Genomic DNA, 11,348 nt, shown 5'->3' with positions numbered 1-11,348 from the left:
ACCCCCTGCCAGGGAAGGAGAAAAAACTGGGCTCAAATGATCCCAGCTAGGTAGGCATCAAGCCTCCTCTTAAAGACCTGCATCTTAAAGGTGACCAAAAACACTTGTGTAAGACTCTGTTCTCAGTCAATTTTAACCTTTTTCCCCAGAATAATTTTTTCAGGTAGATGGAACTTTCAGCTAAAAAGGTTTGCTCTTCTTGGAGAACAAAGTTACAGTCCATCTTGTCCATGGGCAAAACTTTTTGCATCTGTTATGTTGAGATACCACCATGCATTGGACCTAAATAATAGTATTTTGGTTGCTGTGTGGGAGCAACTGTAGATGCCTAAGGCCTGACTTGCGAAAATGCAGAGTGCTCTCAGCAATAAAATTGATGGAAGCTTTGTTCTGAACATATGAAATACTATCAAATGCTAGCATTTTCAAATTGGATGTCCAAATTTAGTGAATTATCTAAAGACAATTTCAGCTTTAAAACTCTGGATCCAAGGTTGTCCTGTGTAAATGGGGAGGATAATATATTTTTGCCAAGTTTTTGTGCATGTGCACATTCCACGGTCAGCATGCATTTGTTTTGACAGGTATTTGAGCTTTGAAATGTTTTGTTTACCATCCAAAGTACTGGTGCACACACGGTTCCTGCTTCTCCTTGTGCCCTCCACAGATGGCATAAAGGAAACTGCACAGAACTCCTTAGATAATTAAGAGGAACTTTACTAGCTCAAGATAGCATTCCTGTTGTCTGCACGGTCTACAGTTTTGGCTTTCTACCCTCACTTGTTTAATTAGCAGAGTCCATCCTGAGCACTGATTGAAACAGGAGTTCTGTTTAAAATGTAATATAATACTGGTTTCCCTCGCCAACCATGGTTTTGAGTATCCATGGTTAATATTCCATATACCATTTTGGCTACCGTGGAATACAGTTTTGAGCAACCAAGGTTTTCCATGGCCACACATCAGCCTTTAGTGCAGCTTCGCTTGCAGGAGGTGCATTGCCAGGGCAATGTGGGGCAAGCAGCAGCATGTGAGGAGATCCCTGTATGGCTTCTCTACCCCCTGCCACACCAGGTTGCGGGGGAGGAAAGTAAAGTGGCAGAAAATAGCAGGCCGGGCCGGGTCGTGGGACAGTCTGGGCCCGGCAGCTCATCCAGGGATGCGAGTGGGCAGCTCTTGCTGCTGCCGGGCTCAGATTGTCCCATGACCAGATGGACCAGCCAATCACATGCTGCCAGAGGCAGGCACAAAACACCCCCCTCCACCATTCAGACAGGTGTGGGCAGGGAAGCACCGTGGTGGGGCCAGCTAGCTCATCCCTCTCCTCCCTTTCCCTTCCCTTTACCCTTTCCCTCCTCTGCGTAAGAGGTGAACACATGGGGGAAGACGCTGCCCATGCGCCCTGGGTGTGCTCTGTCCCTGCCTGCCAATGCATGCCCCCTGTAATCTGTCCAAGTACACCTAGGGGTATGCTTATGCCCAGTTGACCACCGTCTGTATTAAAGGTAAGTAACAATTATTTTTATATGCTATACTGTATAGTATTTAAGTCCCTAACCCCATTTTCCCCATAAGCCTGCAGTTTTACCAACCGCAGTTTTGCCAACCGTAGGAACCTTCTGGAACTTAACACCTGTGGTTGGTGAGGGAAACTTGTACAGCAACAATGGCCAGAGTATCTATTCATGACTAACTGCAGTTTATTTTACAGTGATTGGCAAAAAGTTTCTCATTCCACTGCTGCTGAATGCGTTTCTGCCCTTCTTGCCTGTCTTGTCAAAAGCAGGAAGAGTAACCAACCCGAAAGACTTAGCTCACAATTCATTCATAGAATAAATAGACTGTCTTCCTTATTAAGTTGTGTTTGTCAGAGTTGGACTAACCAATGCCTTTCAGAAAAAAATGGGCGTTTGTCATAGGAATTGTATTTTAAAATGTAACGAAGTTTGTGTCTGTTCAGAACATTGTCCTCTGTGCAACAACCCTGCTTACATTGTGACCTATAATATGTGTAGTCCACCCAGAAGACTAAGGGAGCCTTATATGCTTCCTTACTCCCCTCTGCACATATGTGACCAAATTAGTAATTCGAGCCAAAGTGGATACTGTGCATGAATGACAGTGGGCATCTAATCTGATTTATTACTTAGGCCATAAGGACTAAGCTGGCTTATATTGAACCCTACAAAGGAGCAAATGAATGGAGTAGCAAAGCAAAGGAAAGATTTGAAGAAATGACTTGTGATAAATCCATGGCATGCTCAGTCATTAGTAAGTGACAAATTGAGTATCTCTCTCTCTCTTACATAATATTTCTGATTTAATAAAAGAATGCACATTTTTGCAAATTGCAAATTGTAGGAGGTGGTCTAGGTGAAAGTTGCCAAATATAATTGGAAGGAAATTTAATAGACTTAAAAACCATAACGCACCAGCTTTTATGTTCTCTATTTCCTCCAGGTACCATAAGTATTAAATGGTATAGACATTCTGGTCTAAATTAATAACAGTAAGGCTTGATTCCAGAGGTACTAGGTATCCATAGCTCCAGCTGATGTCACTGGAACCTATGGATGACTAGCACCTGTAGAAAAGGTCAGTAGTGTCCATGCTGTTAAATTTTTTCCAAATCACTGTTTTTGTGGATTTTTCAGTTGCCATGTTTTGCCATGCTACAGGACAAAGATTTTGGAATCTGCCAATTAAATGGAGTAATAGTTGTCTATGTTGACATGCAATTTGTTGTCATTTAGCCACCAAAAACTGACCTTAACGAATATAGATTTGTATGAAGTTAGAAGTTATTTAACAAACTAAATAAAACTTATTTTACCAATGAGATCTTCATAGATTTATGTTGTTCATAAAATATTTCCTGTTTCTAAAGTGTTTGCTTATTTCCCAGACTGCCAGCATTTTCCATATTGTCCTGAAATAGATACAATATTAAAAATAAAACTTTTATTTGTAGGCATATTGCAAAATGATGTGTTGTGTGTCGAACTATTTGACTCTTCTTCAAATGTGCTTGGAAAGAGATCCTGTAGTATTAACAGCCAATTAGTTGAAGAAGATCTGGCATCTTATGTACCTGGGCAAGTATTTTGTGCTTAATCTACACTTTATTAGTTATTGTAATTTGGTTGGTTGGGTGGGTGAGTGTGTGTTTGTGTAACTTGTGATGCAAGTATAGTATTTGACCATCAAGGATTGGACTTGTCACATGTAATCTGGATGATACAACTGAAAGTGGAAATACTTTCCTTATGACAATGAAGTTGAACATAAATGATAAATCTGGAGATTTATATTTCCTAACAAATTTTTTGGGTACTCCTAACAGAGTGAAAAATTCCTCCTCTTCCTTCTTAAATCAGCTAATTGCAAAGGAACAGCAGGAAATGCAGCAAGAGACTGGCTTAGGATAACCAGCAGACTCTTCAGTGAGTTGAAACTTAGCAACAATTTTCATAAAAATGAAAACTTGTTCATGTTACTAAAGATGAGTTCAAGAGTATAGCATAGGTGTATGTAGGGAGAAAGTCAGGAAGGCCAATGCACAAATACAGCTAGCATGGTTTAGCAGTAAGGATAAAGTAGATAATCAGCTTAGAACAGGCATCAGCAGCCATGTAGAGTGGTGGGCAAGGTGCTTGTGACCAGGCTGCAGTCATAGGCTGCCAGTTTCCCCACTTATCCCCTGCTGTTCCATTCCCTTCCCATCACTCTCCCCCCCACATACTCTATTTACTGGGTGGTGCTAAAAGCCATGGTGAACACCAAGGGGGAACAGAAAAGCACAGGAGGCTTTATGTCAAGGATGCCAAACATGGCCTGTAGAACCATTGTACTACCCCACCAGTAGTCTGCTGGATTAGTGGTGCTTGCCCTTGGCTCTGTGCTGCTGCATACTCATGGCACTGCCAACTGGATCAAGTTCCATTCTACTGGGCAGCGGCCTGGAGCTAGGGGTGTGCAACTGCATGATTATGACTGCATGCAGCTGTGTACCCCCAGCTCTGCCAGTGGCACAGTACTCTATCTAGTCAGCAGTGCCGGGGCATTTAGGCAGCACAGAGCTGGGAGCATGCATCCAAATGGAGCCAGGGGGTATGCAGAAGTTCAGAGCTCTAGCTGAGTGTATATCTTCATCATTGCTCATCCCCAGTGCCCTGCCACTGCCCAGCCAGAGCTCTGCAGATAATGCTAAGTAGCTTTGGGTAGTAGACACTTTGTAGAATAGAACTGGGATTCAGGAAGACATTTAAACTGGGAAATGATCTGAAACTAATCCAATGAAATTTAATAAACAGAAACATAAAGTACTAAACATAGGATGAAGGAATCAGATGTGCAAATGCAAATTGGGGAATGACAGGTTAGGCTGGAGAAAAAGGAGTTTGGGATTATAAGGGATCAGTCAACAGTGTAGTCTTGTTGCAGCAAAAAAAAGTAAAAAAGCACGCTAGAATGTCAGTAAACATCTAATTATTACTGCCAACATTTTCTAATTTAAATTTTGAAAGGTAAAAGCTTTAGAATTGCTCTCAATGTGACTTGATACCCAAGTTAGATGCATATTAATTGGCTATCTACAGCTGCTGTTTAAAAAACTTTAAATGTCCGTTGCATCTTGCTGATAAATCAGAAGAGAAGGATTATAAATGACTTCTTAAATGAGGCAACAGCTGTCCCATAGCACCCCAATTCTACATCATCTTGCTTGTTGGTGGACAACTAACTCTGTCTTCATAGGTCTTCAGTAGACTGCAGTGGTTTTGTACTCCATACAAAGCCAGATAATGGCCAGAAAGGCTCGTTGACTAATCTTTATCAGTAAGAAAGACTTTTTGGCTTGCTTGAGAAATTTTGTGGCATTGCTGGCTGAGATCTGTTGATAGATGAAGTATTCAACTATCATATCATTGCTTTTTAAATCTACCTACCTTACCATATATAATCTGATCTGTCAGGCTTCCATGTTGGGAGTAGTATTTCTGTTTAAGTTTGTTGCTTGGTAGTAACTATGGCCCAGTTTCTGCAAAGTCTTCATGTATAGCTTTAAATTCACAGGATTATCATTCAGTCTCCTCTTCTCCAGAGTTAGGTAATCCTATTTTGGGATTCTGTCTAGATACCTAACAGATTTTTGTTGATCTCCTCCAGATTTACCAATTTGTCCAAGTCTTTTTTGAAGTGTGTTGTTGGAAACTGGACACACTACTCAAAATTAAGTCTCACCGTGGCTCAGGAGAATAGAAAAATTCTTTCCCATGACACTCCTGTTACTGGCTTTTTGCAGTGGTATTATGCTGTTTTACTTGTAGAGCATTTGCAGTTCACTAAAAAGCATTTCAGCAGTGCCGCATTCTAGCCAGCGATTCCCAAGTTTGCTCCATTCTAAGTGCTGTGCTTACTTTTACTTATTGAATTTCAATGTAACTTTGAATTCTGATCCTGTCCTTAGAAATGTATACTACCCCATCATGCTTGAGATCATCTGCAAATTTACTATGTTTAAAATTGTCGTAGTTCCCTCCTCCAAGTCATTTAACGAAGGTACTGGACAATACCAGACCAAGGATAGAACCATGAAGAACCCTACTTGATACCTTCTTCCACTTAGAAATTGAGCCACTGGTCACTACAACCAGTCATGCACCCACATTAGAACAGTTTCAGTTCTATTTCCTTTGCTTATTTATGCAAAAAATCATGGGAGTCAGTAACAAAAACCTAAATAAAGTCTGGGGTGTATAATCCAGTGTTCTGCCCCCATCCACACAAGAGATCGAGCTGGTGAAGCATGACTTGATCTTGACAGATTAGTATTGGATGTCCTTCTGGTTTTGTTGTCTCTTTGTGTTCCACTATCTGTCCTGATATCACAGTTCAGCCTAAATTTGATATTCAGCCTCATTTTAAACAGATATAAATAAAATATTTTTTTTACTTACTTTAACCAACCATTAATAATATAACTCTAGAGCTCTGTGTTTTGGAATTCCTGGAGCTGCACATTTTCCAAGGTTTGCCACACCATATACGCCTTGGAGATACTGGAACTCATGCAGCCCATCAGAAGTTTTACCACAGTGCTGAAAAATGCCTGAACAAATGGTAGTACTCATATTTTCTGCCCTTAGCTGTTTGAAAGCTCGTACACTTGGAAATCAGTTTTTTTTAACTTGAAACTAGTATAGCCTCTGTAGTCTTTATTTAAATTACAGAGTCCTAATATGTTGTTATAATTTCATTTTTTTTCATGGTTTTTTGTATTTGAATCCTATTCTTGTTTTATGAACAAAATAGGAGGAAGGCAGGCGAAAACAAATGTATGAAATGACTATAAAGCAGGGGTGGGCAAAAATATGGCCCACAGGCTGGATATGGCCTGCTAATTGATTGTATCTGGTCCGCAGCTGCCCCCGCCAAGTTTTGTCCAGGGCAAGCTACATGATGCTGCTGCCATACTTGCCCCATACCTGCCAATGGCACTGACCAAGTCCCGGCCCCAGCCAAAGGACACAGCACTGCTGCTGCAGCCACCCAGGTACTACTTGCCCCCCCACGCCTCCAGTGGCTCCTCCTCCTGCCCCTTCTGCACCACTCCAGGTAGGAGGGAAACTACAGCTAAGTGTCTCTTGCGAGGGGCTCCAGCTCCTGGCCACTCCCTACCTGCTCAGCTGCCCACAACTGGCTGTTCCTCATGCCAGGTGGGCAGAGTGGATGGAAGGCAGCTTGGAGCTGGAGCCCTATGCACTGAGGACAAGCTGTCTGGCTACCTGGCTGTAGCTTCCCCCTTGCCTAGAGAGAGGCAAGAGGAGGCAGAGCTGATGGAGATTCGGGGGCGGGGGGGGCTGAGCAGTAGCTGGGTGGCTGCAGCAGCAGCAAAAGCAAGCTGCATTGGGAAGCTGTGCATGCTAACTGGGGCCAGGGCAGTGCCATCAGCAGGCACGGGGCAGGTGCAGGTGGGGCTCTGTCCTATGTGGAGTGCCTCAGAGCAACCATTAGCCAGATTGGGGGGCAGAATGCACCTGCACCACACTGCCCAAGGAAGCTTTGCTGCATGAGCCCCCTGCACCCCTGGCTAGCTCTGAGGAGGCACAGGCATCCCCCACCTGCCCCACACACATGCATACACACCCCACACCCCTGACTCTCACACCCAATATACAAGAATAAGACTTTATTTTGAGCTACTATGCAATTGCCTCTGTATACAATACTCAAAAAAACAAATCGGGACAAAAATATTGTTTGATATAACCAAATATATTAATTTTATAGCAGATATTTGATTTTTAGTACATGGTTTCTGTTTTATCTATAATTTGTTAAAATAATATGTTCTGAAATATTTTGTGTGTGTGGCCCTCCACAGTTTACCAAAACTCCTTAAGTGGCTCGCCAACCAAAATAATTGCCGACCCCTGCTATAAAGTGTTGAGCAGAACTAGAGTTTTCTCTGTATCCTTTGCCAAGACCTTTTCTTTAGCTTATGTTATCATACTGTACCTTCGACTTTTATTTCTATTGATCGTTAACCAATTTTGGATTGAGGGTGTAAAACTCAGCGTGAAGTTATTCCGGTATCTTGTTAAATTTCTTGCAGATATATGAAGAGTACTACCACGGAACATAATGAAGTGTGGGACCCTGATCTGGAAGAAGTTTCTGAATCTAAACTGTTTGAGGCTTTAAACATAGAATCTCTACAGAACGATGATTTGGAATCACTTTGCAACAAAGAACTACAAGTGCAGATTAGTCATGTGGTATCCCCACATAAGATCTTTATACAGAGGCAGTCATCTGAACACTTACTGAAAAGGTATTAAATCATTTAGGTAGTTATAAACTTATTGCTTGTATTAGTGTCTTTTCATTCTAAACAATAAAAAATATACAGATAAAACAGAGGTGGTTAGCCGTGTTAGTCTGAAATTGGCTGACGGGGGGACCATGATGTACTGTGACATGACAGAAGTCCCTAAATTGAAATAGCGGGTTTCTAAACAAAACAATTAAAAATCCACCAGTTAAAAGAACACCGTTTCTATTTTTTGGAGAACTAACCCCCTGTCACGTGTACAAGCACCCTTAGAGGCTATCTAATTCAGAGAGGCGTGCCCATTTGTAGACGACAACCTGCTTCATCAAATGATAGGAATGGACTGGCAGAAAGAAGGGAACAGGATAAGGGGAGCAGACACTGCTAACAAGACAGTTAACCTCAGGTGTTATGATTTGTGTTACTTGGTCCAATGATGATGATGTCTGTGTCAGTGAAGAGGATGATTGGCATCTGGGGCTGTAGCAAGGCCCAGTAGTTTGTTGAGAACTGGAGTCAGGTAAACTCTGGTTTATGCCTCTCTGAGCCAGCTGGAGCTATGTGGTACCTTAGGGCCTTGTTACACATTAATTTTACGTGTGTCCTGGAGCTATTAACCCAGAGATGGGCAAAATGGCAGATCTGGCTGGTGGTTGGACTACATTTCCCAGCAGCCTCTGGTTGGGGCTAGGATCTTGCATTCGTGACAGTGTGGTCTGGAGCCAGGGCAGAGCTGCGAATCTGCTGCCTGCACGCCTCTGCCTAGGGTGTGTGGGCAGTGGACTGCAGCTCTGCCCCAGCTGTGAACCATGCTGTCACTGCTGCAAGATCCCAGCTTCAGAACAGTTACCCGCCCAGCCACGTGCCCTGCTAGCACTTCTGGAGCCGGTCTCCATGGTAACCCTGGCTTTGCACTGTTGTGGCCCTGCCACTTCTGAGTTCTCCATGGAAACTGGCCATAGCAACATGGGCAGTGACTGCTGGGAAATCGAGTCTGCTCCAGGCCCAATTTGGCTCAAAGACTGGACTTTGCCTGCCCTTATCTTAACCCCTGGATTGTCCACACATTAACATTTGAGCTGGTTTTAAGCATACTTTAGGTGACTTAAAGTTACACCATTCCAGGGCAGGTTTCTCTGATACGTGTTACCCAGCTTGTGTTCCATTAATTGTGTGACTACTCCCCACAGATGAGCCACCCAAGTTGTAGTTCTCCAGCATCCCAGGATTCACTGTCCACACATTTACATTTGAAACTAGTTTTAAGCAACCCCATTCAAACAGTCTCCAGGTCACATGCCAGCTAGCCGGGGTCACAGGAAGTGGGGTCTATGAGTGGGGTGCAAAACTGGGTAGGGAATGAGGGTGGGGCTCCCCATGAGCTGGGGCTTCCTTCCTGGGACAGGGCCAGTCACTCCCCAAAACTAACTTCTCTCACCACTCCTACCTCTCAGCCACCCCAGGAAGCACAGCCACCACCCCCATGCCCCAAGTCCAAATCCCAAATTATTAAAACACAAGACCGTTTTTAATTCACTGTTACTTTATTTCTTTTTGAATTTGTTTTTACTTCTTTTTATTTTATCCTTCAGTGGCTGACTTCCTTCATTTCACCACCCTTCCCCCACCCCCATTTCCTTTCTACCTTCAATTACCCACCCCCATCCCATTAACTCTCTATGTTAACATCCAGCTTCATGTTCCCACCCCCAACTACAGCAGGGATAGAAGCATGTCCTGGTTTACCAGCCCTGCAATAGTAACTCACAGCTGTAGCTCCTAGTCAGAGCCTTGTTTGCCAGCCCTCTAGTGATAAGTTACTGCTGTGCAAGTGGGGGACAGTCAGAGAAGATTTTTAGCCTTAGGGTGTGACTGCTCCAAACTGGAGCTAGCACTAACACCGATTTAACATTTGAGCAGCTCAAAGTGCCACATGTAGCAAGACCCTTAGAGAATACCTTCTGCCAAACACACAAAACAAAAATACTGTATTTTCAGCTGTCCTTTTGCATTTGAGTACTTAGACTGGTTTTGAAAGGGTTGAGCTTTTGGTTATTGTTTGTTGGAAAAAATATGTACTGGCACAGAAAATAGATTTGCCCTTTAAAATAATTTGTTAAATTTATATGATGTGAAATTAAGTGCCTTATCCAGCTTCCATTTCAAATCAATTAAAAAATTTTAATATGTTGATTCCAGTGATTAGGATCAGAGCCAAAGAAAATTACCAAAAAGACCAAAAACCTACACTCTGGCTCTTTCATTTGTATTCTTTCTATGATGTCAATCACCAATTTGAATATTCATTGACAACATACTGTAATACATTTTTTTCTAAGAGTTCTACAGATTTCTGGTTGGGTTGTACCTTTGGTAAAATTCAGTCATTTTACCTAATTACAACATGCAACAGGTGAAAACTTGGAAGCAGCTAAGGCATATTAATGTAACAACTTTGTAAAATTATATTAATATTCAACAGCCATTTTATACAGTTATAAGTTGTCCACAGTAAGCTGCTATGCTAATCACTGTTTTATGCCTTTCTTTTTTTTGTCCCTTCCCTTACTACTTGTATAAATGCCACCTGGATTTCTTTTATAGCTATGTTTCATGATGTCATAGGAAGACAAAATATATATTCTTAAGAATGCCTTAGAAATAATGCTATCTAAAGGATGGAGTTCTTTGAATTCAGTTAATTCATTTTGATAATGCAGTAACTTCACTACATAGTTACTAGGGTCAGTACTGTGTACGCAGTAAATGAAGCATTACTTCATGATATTTTAAAAGTGATTGGATAAATAATATGAGACACTACATCTTTGGTCATGGAAGAAGTTAATCTGGATTTCATGGTTTTGAAATAAGACAGGGCAGAGGAGTACCTTTTATAGGTGGCGCTTGTTCAGAGAGTCATGAGTTTTGTAGGTAGTAGCTGTATGAGTTGATCTAAAAGGTGCCCTGCCTTCTGCCTAACTTCAGACTAAAATGGATAACTATCTCTGTTTTTTGAATGTCAGTTTACAGGAAAAGATGACTGGTATCTATGAAGAATCCATGTTTGAGCAAGTGAAGTGGGAAATTGGCATGTATTGTGCTATTCATAAATGTGATATGAAACAGTGGCAAAGAGGCCAGATTAGCAGAGTTCTTTCTGACACCACTGTAGAGGTAAATGTTGTTTAAAAGAAATCATACTTTTGATTTAAATTTTAGTTTAAAATATCTCTTAGGAACAATAGTCATATTCCAACTTTCATGTTGACTTCCATACTTTTGGCAATATTTAATTGCGTTATTGCAAGAAAATTACTGTCTGATCAAAATCCAAAAGGAGGAAAGGAAAAAGAGGCTCACTTTAGAAAACAAAGTTAGGGAACAGGTTGCAAAATCAAGCAGTCAAGATACAGTCTGGGGAATTGGGAATGCTTCTTGGAAGAAAAGTGTCTAGTGCATGCAGCAGTTTGAACAATAAAAATAAAGAGTAATAAAGATCTGAATCTTACAC

At 41.8% G+C, this 11,348-nt stretch overlaps 1 protein-coding gene across 2 annotated transcripts in view; it reads left to right on the top strand.

The window, feature by feature from the left end:
• The window catches only part of RNF17 (ring finger protein 17), a 112,334-nt gene that overhangs the window by 61,390 nt on the left and 39,596 nt on the right, over positions 1-11,348 (top strand). For both annotated transcript variants that reach the window (XM_019530213.1, XM_019530212.1), the window contains 4 exons: positions 2,151-2,271; positions 2,972-3,095; positions 7,616-7,834; positions 10,861-11,011. In XM_019530213.1, coding sequence (XP_019385758.1) covers positions 2,151-2,271; positions 2,972-3,095; positions 7,616-7,834; positions 10,861-11,011 — 615 coding nt within the window. The remainder of the gene's footprint in view (positions 1-2,150; positions 2,272-2,971; positions 3,096-7,615; positions 7,835-10,860; positions 11,012-11,348) is intronic.

The sequence above is a fragment of the Crocodylus porosus genome, unplaced genomic scaffold (genome assembly GCF_001723895.1).
Source record: "Crocodylus porosus isolate Cpor-Errol unplaced genomic scaffold, CroPor_comp1, whole genome shotgun sequence".
Taxonomy (NCBI): Eukaryota; Metazoa; Chordata; order Crocodylia; family Crocodylidae; genus Crocodylus; species Crocodylus porosus.
This window is presented reverse-complemented; position numbering and strand designations above follow the sequence as displayed.